At 38.6% G+C, this 18321-nt stretch overlaps 1 protein-coding gene across 1 annotated transcript in view; it reads right to left on the reverse strand.

Annotated features, from left to right (window-relative positions):
* CFAP52 (cilia and flagella associated protein 52) overlaps positions 1–15318 on the reverse strand; it is a 31537-nt gene extending 16219 nt beyond the window's left edge. The window contains exons 1-6 of the mRNA XM_007435556.4: positions 15222–15318; positions 13480–13679; positions 11478–11614; positions 9005–9133; positions 7661–7760; positions 6181–6297 (exon numbers count right to left, since the gene is read on the reverse strand). Coding sequence (XP_007435618.1) covers positions 6181–6297; positions 7661–7760; positions 9005–9133; positions 11478–11614; positions 13480–13679; positions 15222–15303 — 765 coding nt within the window. The 5' untranslated portion in view covers positions 15304–15318. The remainder of the gene's footprint in view (positions 1–6180; positions 6298–7660; positions 7761–9004; positions 9134–11477; positions 11615–13479; positions 13680–15221) is intronic.
* Positions 15319–18321: the final 3003 nt, after the last annotated feature.

An 18321-nucleotide genomic window follows, 5' to 3' on the forward strand; every position in this document is an offset into this window, starting at 1 on the left:
ACTGTTTTAGTGTTATACTTTACATTAATGTAATGACAAAAATCCTAATGATTTTAATAAAAGAGGATTATATTCAGCATTAGGAATGCAAAAGAAATCCATTACATATTTGAATGGCTTTAGTTCTCTCATCTGTGGTCCTTTTCAGATCATCAGAACAAATTTTCAGTGATGGATGAAAACCAGCAACTCACTTGCAAATAGTCAAAGTCTGTAATTTTTAGGTGATAAGCTTTTGGAATTTATATAATAAACTCTGCCAATTCTACAAATGTATAGTTTGAAATAACCAATTACATGAATTCCTTAGTGGTATACCTCCATAGCTAAACCAGCAGCTGAACATTATACAATATATTCCATGCCTTTATAGAAATGTACTTATTTATATCAATGTAGTATTATATAACACTGCATATGAGTTTGTGGGTTGATTTGCATCATTGTTCACACCTGTCTTTGCAAATCTTTTCATGTTACTTCTTATAAAAATGGCAGATAAAATCCAAGGTTCATCTCCTACCAATGGTTTTAGATCCACTGAAATGTAGTATTATCTGAGGAGGACAGCATAATAAATGACCACTTACTTGTTCATCTCTTCGCAGAGACTTGGAAACATCCAGATAACAATTATGATTGAGCAACTTCAATCATTTCTGCATTAAAAACATAGCATTTGAGGGAATGAAGTTACTTATTTTCCTTTCATTTGTTTCTTTTCAGTGTATATCAGTGCAGTTTGTCATACTAAAAATAAGTTAGAACAGCTATGGAAGAGACACAGAATAGATGAATAACAAATTTAAGAAGCCAATTTAAATTCCTCTTCATTCAGTGCTTGCTATTTTCATGGAAGGAGGGTCAGTTATAAAGCTGAAGTTGTTTTTTAATATACCAATTCCCTGATTTATTTCTTTAAAATAAGGCTTCTGCCTGTAATGATTTGAGCTAATCTGTCTTGGGTTTTTAATTCAGGGAAAAACAGGCAAGAAATATTAAAAAATAATTTGACAGTTGTGTGTGGAGAATTGTGTTCTCTCATGGAGCTCAGCTGTGATGTTCTCTTTCTCTTCTATACTTCAATAAGCTATATTAATCAACCTCAAATATGCATGAATTGACTCCGGAGGATACTCTGTGATATGCATGTGCTGTGCATTCATAGGCCACATATGCTGCACTATTCATATATTATGTTAATGACTTGCCCTGTTATAAAAATATATGTATTACATTTCCACTTACCTCCTTAGTAATTAGTTTCTAAGGCAGAAAATCATTATTGCCTCCATAATTAAAACCACTTCAAGAATTATGGTTTGTGCAAACTGTATAAACTTCTAAGTGCAAAGACAAGATCCAATCTATCATCATCAGCCAGTTGAACTAAAGATTTTAAGAGAGCAACCAGGATGAACTGCCAAATGGGAATTCATTAAGAAATATACATTTCAGTTTTGACAAAGATGTTTACTTTTTGTTGTGATGAAATCAATCACTCCAATTGTGTTGTCATACACATTAAACACCTTTAATTTCAAGAGATTCTTGTTGGGCTTGGGCCAGGGACTACATCTTTTTCTCTCTTTGATGCAGCAGATTTACTACATTTGTGACTGACAATGGGAGTAAAAAATCATTACATATTAGAATTTATTATATGCGTCTATTCACACTACCAATATAGCAGTGCTTACAAAGCTATTACATGGAAAGACATGTAATATCACAGTGATAGGTCTTTTAAAATAGGTTAATATATTTGTAGAGGCACCATTCGAACACAATAGTGAACAGAATAATTACATTGAGCACCGTGTTACCAGTTTCATCTTTACTGGGACTCATTAGATGTGGATAGCCAGATGTTATTCTACGGGGTTCAAGCCTTCTATCAGGAATTGAACTCAAGGGGGCCTTCAGACTTAGTTGACTAAATACAGCTTTAGGACAGGTCCTGGCACTCAGTGGCTTACAGAAAGGGATATATAGAAGCTATTACAATGGTATATGCCATCCACCTTCTCTTATGCTCTTAGAAGGGAGATACAGATGTTATATTATGTTGTCCCCCATGTACAGGGTTTTATATGACTTCTACCCCTTTGGGGGAAGGGGAGACAGGATAGAAAAACTTAAACATTCCTGCCCAATTATAAATGCATGCATACATATATCTTATACATGTTAAATAGTTGTATATAACACTTGCTTGATCCCAAAGTATAACAAATGGAAGGGTGAAAAATCCCACTCAAAATACATTCTTTAGAGGTCAGCAGTAAAACCTCTAAAGCCAAACACGGGTTCTGGTGACTACATGGATACATCCATGGAGTTTTCTTGGCAATGATATGGAAATGGTTTGCCATTGCATTCTTCCAGGATGATTTTCACTTTTCCAATATAAACCTACAGTCCTGGGATTTCCTGGTGGTTTCCCTTCCAAAGGCCGATCAGGTCTGATACTGCTTGGCTTTTTCCATATTAGCCAAGATCAGCTAAATGCTGCCTCCTGACTATTAGCCTAATAGAAAACCCAATATGAAATTCCATGCAGGAGCCTCTTACTCTTCCACTAGCTTGGGCCCCACCATGACTAGTTCTCTACATCTTCCCACTAACATACATCTTTAAGGCACAAGGATTCATAAGATGCATATACAGGGAGTCCCTGGATTAAGAACACCTGGGTTACAGATGACCCATAACAACGGAGCCTATTGTAGCAAAATTCAAGTTAAATACACAATGATTTGAGTTAAATACACAATGGTTCAAGTTCATTACACAATACTACATATACAGTATTATACAATAATACTGTTCTGCTTACATACAAATTTGCATTGAGGACAGACCTTGGGAATGGAACTCGTTCTTAAACTGGGGACTACCTGTACCTCTCTGAACTAAATAATATTCAGTGCATATTCCTTTATCCACTCCTTTACACTGGTGGTTGTGTGTGCATGCAGGTGTGTGTGTGTATACATACACACACAGCGTACACCAATAATGGAGGGCACATGATTGCAAACAATGAGTAAAATAGCTTTTTTCACAAAAAGGCTATTATTTCTTTTACCATGTTGTGAAATTTTGGTCCTATCTCTCATCATCTGCAGATATACTCCTTTTCAAAGCTTGTCTTTTCCAAGGACAAGCTGTCTGAGCATCCAGAACAGTGCTATGAGTCATTTATACCTGCATTCCTTCCTGCGCTGCTTGTGAAATTCTGAGAGTTTCTTCTATTCAGTAGTGAGCTACTTAGAACCATTAGCAAGGAGAATTTCAGAAACTGAAAAGAGCTTTCTAAATTATTTTGCTTTCTCCTTGTCTTCTGGGAACATGTGTAGATTCCAGAAGACATTTCTCAGAACTGCAGATTAGAATATACAAGCAAAACTGTCTTGGAAAAATAGACTGTACTTATTTAAATGAAATAAAACCTTTCAAAAGTCTGACTTGGTCTCCCATTTATGTGACTGCTACATTTTTAAATGAGGATGAAGTTACTGAAATGGGAAAATCAAATCAACTCAAGCAAGTTGCTGGCCATATCACTCCCTTGAATACAGTATATGGTACATCATTGGGATAAAACCCTTGATTTGTATTGGCCAAACTGGACCTAACAGATAAGTACTGCCAGTGAACAGCAATATCCCCATTAAGAAGTGAACATCCTCTCTCTACAAGTTATCATATGCTCTTTTGTGGGATGTATATGGAATCAAGACAGCTTCTGTTTGAATTATCTGTATTTGATCATTTGAATCATTCTAGTGATTAATCCTTACTGGAAGATTCTCTCTTATGTCTCTTAACACACAGCGAGACTCTCCAAGGGCGCAGATCCCCACCTCAATTCCTGAGGTTTTTTTTTAAAGCTAGAAAGAGCGAAGAGAACCACAGTGCATCCAACAAAGGATTTTCTTTCTCCTCTGAATTGTTGAAAAGGGATTCTACTGCGATCACTACGTAATATTAGTTGGTTTATCATCTAAGGGTAGAGTATCATATACAGCAGTGAGTGAAATGTCAAGTAAGATAAGGCTTAGATAATTCAGGACAGGTTTTGTTAAAGAAGTTAGCTTTCAGGAAGAACAAATGAAAGAATCTGACAGGGCAGAATGCAAAATACACAAATGGGACAATGTTTAGGAGGATATTTAAGACATTAGGAAAAGAAAAGTAAGAAATAATTTATAAAAATGCCCTTTACAATCAGGACTAGAATCCAGAGGCTGGTATAAAACGTATCCAAAAGGAGAAAGTGGGACTATGGTGATTATGAAAAATAAAAATGAATTGCCACTAACAGATGTTCCTATTCAGCAAGGTAAATAAATTTTTTACAGCCGGCAAGCTGAAGTATGAGCTAATTGGATATGGGGCCAAGAAAACCATGACAAGATTTCCCGTATTGCTGCTGAGAAGTCCAGCCATAATGGTGAGGATTAAGAAGGAGTTAATTCTTTCTCCAGTATTATTTTTCTAGTCTGAATTTCATACACCTCTATTCCAAAATAGTATTATTTGCCCTATGAAGTAATATATGGATCTTTATTACAGTTATGACAGAGAGATCATATATTATTGGCACTGGTATGTTTTCCCTTCCCCATCAAAATCAATGGCTGGCCCTTGCAACTGTCTTTAAACTTTAAAAAGAATTCAGGAAGACCTACTTGTGGACCTTTTATTGTCACATTTATAAGATGTGACAATTAACATACAGAAAACATACAAAAAGGCTGAATGTTAGGCTACAGATTAGTCTTAATTAGATAAATCTGACAGGGTTTTTTTCCTTGTTTTCTTTTTCTCACTGAAATCTCACTTTGTGTTTTCTGTTCATGACAGTTATGCTAAGTCCATATTTTATTCTGCGATATAGTTTATATGAGTGGTTTACTTTCCATTTTAATGCATTTGCCATGGATGTTTCAGCTATATTTATATTGATTATGTTTTTCCTTTGGTGTGAACTGACAAGATTTCAATCTGGTTGTAGCAGTGGTACAAACTGAATAAATAAACAAACAAATACATTTTACCAACAATGGGGAGCGACTACCCAGTGGGACTGTAGCCAGCAGAGATACATTAACTTGCAACAGTTAGAGGCAAATGCCAATAAATGCAGTTTCTGAACTCCTGGCCAGCTCAGTGAACGTAAGGAAACAAAGATTCAGAATTCACAATAATTTCAATCAGCCCATTGAAAGACCAGCTGACACCATGTTGCCGTGACCAATATGAAAAATGACAAAAGACCTAGACAGCTTGCTGTTTTTTTAATCATATTTTCCTATTTGCTAATGAGCACAATGGTTTCCAGCCCCCCTGTTGTAAATTCTGTTACAAAAATTCTGTAATATCAATTTAGTGGCAGATCACCTCTTCTGCATATAAAAGTCTCAGCTTGAGCTCCTGGCACTTCCAATTAAAAGAAGGAGGAATAATATAATGTGAGCAGTCCTTGGGCAAAATGTTATTTATTAATTTATATCTCACCTTTCATGGAAAAGCTCAAAGCAGCATACATAGCACTCCCTACTCCCATCTTTTCCCCACAACAACTCCCCTGTGAGGTATATTAGGCTGAGAGTGTGTGAATGGCCCAAATTCACCCAATAAGCTTCTGTGGATGAGGTAGACCAGAGCCTTAGTCTCCTCACTAAACACTTTAATCACTACACCACACTGACTCAAATCATCAGAGAACTGCTGACAGAACTGACAGTACGGAATTAGATGAGCAAGCAGTCTGCTTAGGTTGAAGACAGCCCTCTGATATCCCTATTTGTTAGTATTTCCATTTTATTATGCAACACTATGACTGAAGGAGACTTGTCCAAACTCTCGGATTTCATCGAGAGCATCCTTCTATCACAGCAAGCAGTTGAGAAGAAAAAACAGATTGAAGTTCCAATAGATAGTCAAGCAAACCGGTACATCAGAGAGCAGCTCATTCTGTGACCAAGTAAAAATAACTCATAAAAAAGAGTCATAAGCTTTGCTGATAGCTAGCTAGCTTGCTAGAATTTTATCAGCCTTTTCAGTTATCTGACCTCTGCTGAAATTTAGCTGCGGTATTTTTTTATTTACAATATTGTCTGCTTGACTTGGCTCTCTCTAAGCAAGAGGTGGAACACAGTGACCACTTACCAAGCTGTATTTATCCTTTATTGGGCCAAAATTACTCATCAATGTGCTTTTTGTATTGATTTTGAGGATATCACCAGTAGACGTGCCAACATAGAAGTAGCTATCATCATCTGTCATCTGGGGAAGGGTGAGGAAATGGATTAGAAATCACGCTTCACACTGTTCACTGGGGTGAGTTAATAGTTTTGATCTTCCATATCATAAATTCACTGCCAGATTTATACTTGAGTTACAGGAATAAAGACTGGATGCCATCTCATATAAAAGGATCTAGAAACCTATATGTTTAACTATTTGATGCTATGTGTCCATTGCCACTGCATTATAGCTTGTCTACTAATTTACTGTAACCCTCACCTTCCATAAGTTTCTTTTATTGATGACTTTTGCAAATTCATTAAGAAACATTTAACAAAAAGTAGTCATTTGTTTAAAATAAAGGCATGATGATACCTTACAATAGATGGTACCTGGTACAGGCACAAAAAAAGAATGGCCAAAATCTCACAAGATTGTTGAAGCTACAGTCTTGGGCATTCTTGCTTGAAATCTCAAATCCCAAGATTTCAGACAGGAAAGCCAAACCTTCATAAAATTTGAGGAGTTCACAAGATTATGGCCTTGAATGTACTTCTAAATAAAACTGTATTAATTTTGGGGTCTCATACACTGGCACCATAGTTCTCACAAACATCTCACTGCCAACTGGTTTATATGATATGTCTCAAAAGTATTAGATGACAATGTAGGATCCACATAAAGAAAAAAGCTGGGAACTATTGGTTTAAAATAAGCTCAGCAATAAAAGCAATTGCAACATTGAATAAAGCACAATAATAGCAGTGCAGATTGAAGCAGCCTGAGCTTTTAAAAGATCTAGAAATACACAAAGGCCTTTGCATTCACAAAGAGAATACTTCCAAAGTAGGGCACCATTGTTTAAAAGACTTACACACACCCCTTCTGTAAATTCAGGAAACAGCAAGAACCAGAGATAGTGTCTTATGATTATGATCTTAATATATAGGCAGAACAAAGAGGGAAAGGCACAGGTGGCTTAGATTGACCATTTTATTGACAAAGCTGGGGATCTGTCCAGCAAAAAAAAAAAAAAGGAGCTCAGGCACTTCATGGCCACTGAAGCAAGTCAGGACCAGGGCAAAATGAAATACTTTTATAACAGTGAGGCAAAAATGACTTTATGCCTGGCCTTGCTTCCTATTTCATGCACTACAGATAGAATTCTGATTTGGAACAGACTTCAGAACATGATTCCCTCCCTCTAAAGATTTAGAATGTGCCTAAGAGAAAGGTGACAGAATATGGCTTTGGACATACCTCCTCATCCTACTGAATCAGATGTTTGAAAACCTGAATGCACCTTTCCCAAACTAAGTAGTACTTCTTTAAACTGTTCTTTTTTGCTTACCTGACTCAATTTCTATACATACTGTAAATCACAGATCAGCAGATATCTTACCATGGCGCAAGCAACTATTCTTTTCAGTTGCCCTGTTTGACACTCAGTTGGTCGGATTTTTCTGTTGGGTAAATCCAGTTCCCATACTCGAATAGTTCCACTGAAGCCAAAGCATGTATTTCATTATTAATTCCAGATAGATTTATATCACACAAAACACTTTGGCACAGTACTCAAAGATGCATTTACTGTTTGCCTTTTAGCTTACCAAAGCCAGTTATGCTAACTTCAGAAAAGTAGCCAACAACTTGCTATATGTCAAGAGAGTAACATAAACATTTTTTTATTCTACTTCTTGTTATCTGGGAGTCGGCTTCACTATGTGATTGATTAAAGCACTTTGGAAAAGAGTGAAATATCTCCTGACTACAGTACATGTAGTCCTCATTTAGTAACCACAATTGGGACCAGCAACTCAGTCATTAAGAAAAGTGGTCACTAAGTGAAACTGCAACTGTGCTTATGATCTTTCTTCAACTTTCCTTCGCTTTATAGACTTGCAAAGGTTGTAAATGCGAGAGTTGGTCACAAAGTTAATTTTTCATCATCGTTGTAACTGCGAACAGTCGCTGTACGAGGCAGTTGCTAAACGAGGATGAGCAAACTACAATATTTTTGATGGAAGCTTCTTTCAAATAGTTGTATGTAAGTACAGTAGGTAATCATTCAGATTCAGCAAGCCCCAAGGAAAACAAAGGTAACTTCTCACTCTCTACTAAAACTGATGATTGCATACTAGGAGTGGTAAAAGAAAACAGCAATTTCAAAACTTCTTCCAATAATAAAATGCAATGGAGTGGAGCAATTTTACAATGGCTTTTGTTTTGCAGACTTTTCAGCATAAATATTCTGGAACTCTTAAGGTAAACTCTTCTCATTAATCATAATTAGCTTTTTCTATACAGTCTGATTGGTAAAGCAGATCTGGGAAGGTCTGCCAAGTAGTGCTATAAATCCAAAGCACTGCAAAAGCAAAAAGGTGTTTTGAAGTATGTGACAGCATAAACATAGCACCCATTGTGATTTCACAGCAGCTGTGTGGAACAGCCTCATGATTCTAGGAAAAGGAACTGCTGCTTTATGGAGTTGCAGATAGGTGCTACAATCATGCCCCCACACCTTCTGAAGCACTTTCCCTTCAGATCTGCATGCTCACAGCAAGTATGGTCAGGTGTACTGCTGGGCAATTTACTGTCTACCAACACTGAAGAAAAAAGCATGGACTTCTTTGTTTCAATATGTTTGCCATGAAGTAATTTTGGGACAATGCAATCAATGTGAACAGTGTGGTTTTTTTTTTAAAGAACTGGATTCAATGGCCTTTCCTCAAAAACAAAGCCATACTTTCCTGCACTGATGAACATCTCATCTTTGCAGCTGGAATATACCAATGTGGTTGGGTTCCCAGCACTACGAGCAGAAGCAGGACTACCACAGATGGCTTCTTTCTTTTGGACACTCCATACCACAACACTGTCAGAAGAGCAAGAGATTTATTTGACTTCAGTGATTAGTTATTTTGAATTTGACATGATTGTGCTACAAGGAGAATTTCTCTCAAATAAATATGAACACGACTATAGCTGTACTTAGTCTAGTCATTATGCAAACAAACATTAAGGAGCTGTAGGAGTGCTCTGTGGGGTTTTGTTCCAACCCATTTTCCAGTCCTGCTTTTATGAACAATAGTCTTCCAGTTCAAATGAATTGTCTCACCTCCTAGATGAGAGGCAAGGAAATTGACTGAATGGAAGGAAAGAAGGGAGTAGAAATGACTGTGGTTCTTTGGATGCTCATTCATTTCATGCCAATCTAATGGGTGTATTCACACAACACAGTAAGCCATAATATGCTTGGTTAAGAGTATGGTGAAAGGTGAACATCTCGCAATAGTTAAACTGCAGAATTAAAACAGTGTTTGTAGTGTAGTGTAATTCAAGAACCAATTAGTGGCTTATCATATCACATGAATCTTGGATGCACAATGAATTCCCAATTTATGTGAGATGGTCAAAAGAATCTTCCCCAAGAAACAGAGATGGTCAAACAGAATAGCTGGAATGTGGATTTCTTTTGATCACCATCTATCACACAGCTCCTCATTTAACTTTTGAAATAGTTGAGGCAGGGGAAAAAATTAGGCTTCTCCCATCCGATACAGATTGGTTTCCAATGCAATTAAGTCCCTTGTAGAAAAGGAACCAATCATAATTTCACATTGATTCCACCTGCCACTGCAAAGGCAGCTGTGGTATCTGCCCCCAGCAAACAGAAGTTGGGGACTACAAACCAGTGCCAAAGACTGCAAGCAAAGGTTTATATGATCATCATCAGAGTGCCCCATGAAAATGTTGCTCGTTTATGCTTAATGACAAGGATGGTGTTTTGTGAGAACACATCCAATATTTGGTTGAACTGATTGGTTGAACTGATAGGCATACCGTTGATTTAAAGTAACTGACATTTGTACACTGAAATACAATGCAGCATTTTTCCTAAGTTAAATCTTGTTCTTACAAAATTGTTGGATGGGAAATAAATCTCATCTGTACTGTTCCCTGGCATGTCATGCAGTAACACAATCTTTTTTCATACAATTTATAACCCAGTTCAAAGATTAAACATGCCAGCCAAAAATGGAGAATATTGACAACTTATCCAAGTTTTTGAGTAAGTACACTACTAAAAAAAAGAATGTACTTCCCATTATAAAATTGAAGCCAATACAGGATATACGTTTTCATTATCTCACTTCACTATATTCAAACCAACAGAATGCAATATGCTATCTTATTTGCTTTTTGTTTCAAATGACATGCATCTTATATACAGAAACCTGGTTATTGGTAATAAGCATGGCATTCAAAATGAATGCAACTACCAAGTCAACACAACTTGTGACCCACCAAGCTAAACACAGTTCTAACAATCTTGTGGATTGTCAGGCATTTGACCACTCTTTTTCAGCCCAGGTAGGTGTACTTATGGATCATCTAGTATGGCAAAAAATATAGTTGGTAAACTCATTCAGCTAGGTAAGCCTTGCTCGGACAATTATATTTGTGCATAGTCCATATCAACGCTATTCTGATTTCCTCTTTCTCCCACTAGCTTTGATATAACTCACAAATTTAATGGGGAAGGGAGATTAGGCAAAATGAAGTAAGGGATATGCAGAGAACAATATATTATGCTTCTCATAACTTTGAATGGTCGCTAAATGAAGCAGTCGATAAGCGAGGACTACCTGTAGTCCTTATTTGCATGTTCCCTTAGGGAATGCATAGGGAGAGACTGAAAATAAATGTGTCTGTAAACGATTCTGACAATGGAAACATCAGCTTGGGAAAGCTTTGTCTGCTATGTACAATAAGAAACACTACAAATATATCTTATGCCATTTTCTCCCAATGTCCATATATTGGGGGTCCATAAAACATTTTGTTCTGAAATATTTTGAGTATGAGGTCCCACCCTTAGGGCAAAATTGCTGTTTCAAGTGCAAAATAGGCTACATTGGCCTTTTTGGATTTTTTTCCTGAACATTTTAGAATTTGAGCATGAAACAAAATGTTTTGCATTGCCCTGATACATTGATCTTAAGAAAAAGACATGGCTTGGGAAAGATGTTAGTATTAGCCCCAACAAAATTTGAGGGGTAAAACTCCACAGCAGTGGAATCATCAGAGGGAGAGAGGGAAATGTAAGTAGGTCTTTTCTTTGATTCAAGACAGGGCAGTGGTCTTCTCTGCATCTGACTCCTGATTTTCAGAAAGAACAGGAAAAGAGAGGGAAACATATATTTAAGGAGTCTTACCTCCCATCATCTTCACCTCCAAGTGAAACTAGGTAAATGTCATTTGGAGAAAATGCCAGATTTTCAATTTTACCCTTGTGAAGTGACAGTCGAGATATCATCTCCTTTTTCTTGTAGTCCCATAAAATGATATCAGCCTGGGGTAAAAATATAAAGATCAGTCTAACAGCATCACTTGGGAAAACAACCCAAGTTTGTTACAGAAAAGCTATTTGGATCCAAAACTCCAGTTTTAAAAACTATAAACCTGTTTTTCTTCCCATATATCATTATGGGCAGCCTTTGGAACAGCTGCAGCTTTATTGAGACAGAAAAGCTCAAATGGAAGTATAACTTAGCCAAGCATATCCCATTTCTGAGACAAATAGCAGCATCAAAAATAATGTATTAACACAAGGCAGTAGAAGGGCCTGATGTGATCCGCCCACACCATTAAATATTGTAGAGCTACTATTCTTCTATCCAGATGGGCACACAAAAAAATGACAAAGCATTATTGGCTTCTAAATCAAAACCTCTTAAATGATTTGCTCAAAGTCATACCAACACTATGCTATGAAGCAATTCAGAAATTAGTATTGAACTGAACCTGCCTTTCCATCTAACAGATCCATAAAAGGCACTGTTGAGAAGGCAGTCATTTCTCCTTTTCTAAACTGGAGGTGGGAGAGTGGGGGGCAAATTCAATTCCCCAGGAAGGGCATTCCAGAGTTTGGTTAGTTATACTGAAAAAGGCCCATTCTTGCAGGTTTCAGAAAATGGGGACATCTTTAAGAAAATTTCTGCTGTTGAACTTATTGCTGAATAGGTTCATAACAAAGAAACTGTTTGTCAGTCAGTCAGATGATAAGCTGGTTCAAGCTTTAAGAGATAAAAGCAATACCTTGAATTGTGTCCAGAGAGTAACTGGTGAAGACTATAGACCTTTCAACATGGATATAACATGACTCTGGTGCTGCATACTGATCACCAGCCTGGTTGCCGCATTTTGTATCAATTAGACCTTTTGGACACTCCTCAAGAATAGCCCTCCATGGAGTATATTACAATAATCTAATAGTATTATCTACCCAAGGTATGGATTAATTGTAGCTGAATCTGACCAACCCATGAACAATCACAATTATCACACTAACTGTAACATGCAAAAATGTTTCTTCCCATTGCTATCACTGACAATCCAGAAATAGCTGAAAATAAAGGAACATTTCCAAATGTCAGGCCTACTTTGTCAGTAGGAGTATAATTCTATTCAAAATATGCTGAATTCCCTTGATGTTTTAAATCAGCCAGTACCTCTCTTCAGTTGTTATGCTTTTATGCTGTTGCAATAGCATGCAACATACTATTTGAAACTAATTCTTGAATTTATATTCAGACAATTAAAATGTCTTATCTGAAATCCAACACTGGACTGGTCCTATCAGCCTAGATCTAGTTAATGCAGCAGGATTCCTCAGAAATATCATTCTACAGGTAGTCTTTGCTTAATGACCACTTGTTCAGCAACTGTTCAAATTTTCAATGGTGCTGAACGAGTGGTAGTTACGACTGGTCCTCGTACTTACATCAGTCACAGCGTTCCTGCAGTCATGATTGCCATTGCAACCTTCTTTGCTGGCTTCCTACAAGCAAAGTCAATGGAGAAGCCAGCAAAAAAGGCAAAAGACAACCATGTGATGTCCTTGCTTAACGACCTGCAATAATTTGCTTAATAACAGCAACCGGAAGTGCCAGAATTTCCGTGGCTAAGCTGTGTGGTTACATAATCGCACTTTACAACCTTGTCACTCAGCCACAGAAATTTTGGTTCCAATTACTGTCATTAAGTGAGAGCTATCTGTAGTTGTAATATTGTGAGACCTAAACCTATAGACATAACTTGGAAGTCTAAACAGTTAATCAGAGTTGAAAGATCAGATTTCAGAATCATATTCTTCCTTGTTTATACAGCAGCATCCTTTAGGAATCAAATACATTTTTAAAGGAGGCTTTTATCCACCTTAAAGCCCATGAATGTGATCTGACCAGAAGCCACATAAGATCCACTTGGAGAAACTGTGACACAGGAGACATTGTTGGTGTGACCATGTAAAAAATCTTGACCAGGAGTGTTTATGCTTTGGATAATGACTGTACAACCCAGTGGGTAGATAAGATGCTCTCGATCTGGATGGCAGATGAGGCCAGAGGGAACATGTCCTGAAAACAAAAGAAAGATGAAGAAGATTATGTTTCAAAAGAAAGAACAACCAACATTACATGCCATAGTTGATCATTAATGATGGAAAATTCTTAGATATTTAAAGTGGTTTTCCATTCACAATACAGGAGCAGCAAGAGATTTGTTCATGCAGCTCATCAACATATTTTACTGGTCTCCACTGTTTGATCAGCTCTCCCCAATTACTTGCCAATGCTTCTTATCTTCTGATACTTTGATTCCTACCCATTCTGCTGTCTTCTATAGACAATGCTGAGTTTGTACTTTTAAGGCAGAACTTTGTGTGCAGATCTTTTTGATCCATATAGACTAGCTCAAAATCTACTCTATCTATGGCAGAAATCTGAGAGTCAATAGGATATGGTTCTTAGCTGTTTTACTTTTTTAAAAATGTTATTTTTCACTATAAAATCAGTAGTAGTTCTGAGAGAAAACTGAGAGATATTCCATTCCACTTCTTGAACCACAATGGCATTACTGTATTGAATAATGCAGTATAGATATTCAAACCTTCTACTCCAATTGTTGCCTATCATCCCAGTCAGCCTTCTCCCCCCCATGGACTCTATGAATGAAATTCTGAACATTCTGCTTTTTTTGTTCACAACAAATCCTTCAGTATGTGAACTACTCACTTTGTGGAAGAAATAGCCACATGAGTTTCCACAGTTATCCCTCCCTGAAGATTTTATACTCTAGAAAGTCGGCACAGTAGAAGGAGCCTGAACTGAACTGTCACTTTAACAAAAGTGAAACACCTAAAAATAAGAGTTTATTTTTTCCAAGTCTTTAACCATAACAAATTTTGCTTAGGGTTGCAAAGGAATTTGCATGAAAAGACAGCAAACTTAACTTACTTCTACAGTACTATAAAGAACCCAAATTCCTAGATACAACATGCTCAGCAGCCTACCACCCCAAGCTTAAAACTCTACAAAAGGTCCATACAAAAGGCCCTACATAAACTGGGCTTTTTATTATCGTTGTTGAACTTGAGTGATGTCTTTCCTTTATCCTTCTGAAAGCAAGCTATTACCATTAAGTAAAACAATTCAATTCTTAAGAATCAGATCACAGCAAGCCTAAGAATAATCACAGGGAAGATGGTCGTTAATTGAAGGAGGTACTCAGATTTGGCTAGTTTTGAACTACAGCGTAAACTTTACGATCCTGCTGTCTGCAGGACCGATGTCAAACTAGAACTCTGATTTCTCAACCCCGCCCTCTGTAGCTGAATGTAAACTACTTAATGCACAGATATTTATGTTAGATTAGTCCATGAAATCCTTCTCTGGTACAGCCTGAAAAACAGTTTTGACAGTTACAGCCCACCAGTGGAATATATGAATACCGAAGAGGAACCCCTGAGCATGGGCAGAGTTCTTTTGCTTTACGCCGAGCAATCAGAGACAATCACTTTCAGATATCAAGGCGGAGTTGCGAGCGGCTTTTCCCACAGCAAGGAAGCGCCGAGCCTTCCCTGGTTGCCAGCTCGGTCTCTCCCTCTCTGCCCCCGGTACCGTTGAAGCCGATGATCGCCTGAAGCTGAAGGCCGCCCAAGTGGTCCGGCGACTCCACTTTTCCGTTCGGGACAGTCGCCATTCCGCCGCCGACACTTAGCACCAGGCTCAGCGGTTGTGTACGCTGGTCGCTACGGAAACCGCGCAGGCGCACCAGCCGCACGGGGAGGCGTGGCTTTCTCCCCGGCGCTGCTCTGGAGACGCGAGAGGAAAGGAGCAGGGATTGCCTCGTTTCTCGGCTGTAGGAGCGCTGAGTGGGTGGGATTGGACGGAGTCTTAGAGCGGCGTTCCTGCATATATCCAGCGTGTTTGTGAATGGAGAAGATTCTTACGAATTGCACTATTTTTTTTTTCCTAAAGACCGCCAAGCCCGGCCACAGACTCTTAGGTTGTGTTTTACACGACACCCAGAAGCACCAACTAGCCCCCAATCCCGTTTTAGACTAACATGCTACGTGGGACCCAGCCCGTGGGCTGTTTCGAGGTTCGGTGTGTTGGGCAAACTTGATTTAGCTGTGTGATCATTGCTCTAAGTTAGGTTCACACATCCCACTGAGCCATAGTTTACTTACTTGTGTTTCATTGGGTAAACTAGAATTAATTGGGATTATATTACCAGGCTAAACCAGAATCAAATAATCACTAGGGGTTAAGGCAGATTGTGGGCCATCTGCGGTGCTAAACCAGTTTGCTTACTTTTATTGAATAAATTATTACAAGTTATTTGTTATTTTAATGGATTTAGAGGTCACCCAACTCCCAACAACTCTAGGTGGCTTACATTTCAGGAGTAGAGCGATACAATGAGAGAAAAAGGGTATGTACCGTATGTCGGGAAAAGGCATCCCAAAGCATCAAAGGAAAACCAACAGGCTCTTCAGCTATCCTAACCCCAGGCCTGGAAGCTAAGCAGATTTTCAAATGCTAAAAGGCAGGTGCTGCGATGGAGAAGTTGTGCTTTCTGGGTCCCAACAGATGACACTGTTTAATTGAAGTATGCCCACTTGGCCCAATCATACCGGGTGGGCAGAATCTCTTGGAGATGGGCAGTCACACAAACAATCAGGGCCAAAGGCCTCTATAGGTGAACTGCATCCAGAAGCCAACTGGCCATCAGTGTGGCTTACAAAGCAGCAGGGACACATGGGCGTAGCATGGCAAACCCATCACAGCCAATGCCACTGCATTCTGGACCACCTGTAGCTTCTCAATGGTCTTCAAGGGCAGCCGCGGTTACAACTGATTTTTTCACAACATGCAAAGATGTAAACATGGTTTACAAACCACAGCTAAACCAGAACCACATATACTACATTATATCTTGCATTAACCCAAGCCTAGATGTTTTGTCTTGAGATGGAGATGGTGAATCTCTGGATTGCTAGAAGCTATTCCCCTCTCTTTCTCAATGGAGACAGCAGCTTAGCATGACCATATGCCTTCCAGAAGTGCTGGGTCTACAGCTCCCAGAATTTCCAGCCAGTATGATGAAAAACGCTGGGTTAAGGAAAATTAACCTATTTTTTTTAATGTATTATATTCAGTTTGGATGCCACCTGACTCCAACTGACTCTGGGCAGCTCACAAAAATAGAGTCCATAAAAACAACACAATATTTAAAAAAATGAACCAGAACAAGTACAAACGTAACTATACAATCATTATAAGATGGCAATCCAAACAACAAAGCAAGCATAAAACATCAAATCCACTCTACTGCAAGACCTGGGGAAATAGCCAGGTTTTCAAGGGCTTCTGGAATGTCATCAGGGTGGGAGATGTCTCATTCTTTCTGGAATTAGCTATCTCGTGGGAGTGATCTAACAGTGGTTTTTCTGCATTAAGCAGCCAAAGTTCTAAAAGTTGGACCTTGAATCAGAGCCCAGACTGTCCTATCCACCTTTATCCAGCAGTAGTGATAACACCACCTTCATTGTTTCCTTTCTGTCAAAATCTTCCTCTCTTCCGCTGGTCAACTGGCTATGGTCTTAGAATGCTTTGAATGGAATGGAATGACCTCCCTGTTACAGCACTAAGACAGAGCTATATGCAGTTTAATACTTAACCTAACAGAATATATGATCCATTTCTATGGTATAAACATTAATCTAGGAATTAGACCTCCACAGCAGCGACCTGACTGAGCCATTCAGATGCCTCCTTCTGAGAGCAGGCAGACAATGAGGGAACTAAAACAATAGCAATTCACTAACAATTATTGCTAATTCATTGCTGGCCTTGGCTATTTTTCTCCAAAAGGAGTTTCTGTTCTGCTGCTTGCTTTTAATCTTTTTAGAAATACTTAACATTTTATTTCAAAAGCTATCCAATGCCTTTCTAGCTGGCTAGCTGTACAACCCTTTTAAATGACTTCACCATTTGTCTCAGGCTCAGGAGGTCAGCTGGAGATCCGCTTGGAGCAGGGGTTCCCCAGGTCAGTGCCATGCGCTCCTACCTAATGCACCTTAGGACTTTGGGGCCTGCTGGAGCTTCTGAGGCTTGCCATATCAATCAAGCTGTAAATAGATCAAATTGGTCAAGCTGCTGTTTTCTCCATATTTTTAGCAATCTTTTCAAAGAGGAAGGTGAGGATGAATGTTCGTACAGGCTGCACACAGTTTCATCCAAGGGTCACTAATGGGAACTTAGAAGGTGGCAAAGCACTTTACTGGGCTCTTAACTGGACTTAATGGTCAGGAGCACATACTTAGCACTTTTCTTTTCACATGACGATGAGCAATCCTATGGAAGGAATGATCTGCCCTGAATCACTGTATCTCCCATCTCTTGCTTACTCTCTTTTTCCTTCTCTCCTGCTTCCATTCAGCTCCCCTCCCTTCCTCCTAGCAACAATGGGAGAGAGAATCAACTCCTCCTTTTGATTTGGCTGTCCTACTTTTGGGTAAGCTGCTACTTCTTGCGTTTCCTAAGGCAGGACAGGCATCCAACTGTGCTATCTTTGGCAAATGCTGGCATGTGCCGGTGCCCTACTTTATGAAGCATTTGGACCTGTTCAAATGAAGGGAACATTTTTGCCTCAAGAGTCTCTGCATGCTTTGAGGAAACTAAATGTCTCATCTCCTCCCTGACCATGCCTCAG

This window comes from Python bivittatus, unplaced genomic scaffold, assembly GCF_059951505.1.
Source record: "Python bivittatus isolate LINGU-HERP-01145 unplaced genomic scaffold, Pbiv_v1 ctg000080_np1212, whole genome shotgun sequence".
NCBI lineage: Eukaryota > Metazoa > Chordata > Lepidosauria > Squamata > Pythonidae > Python > Python bivittatus.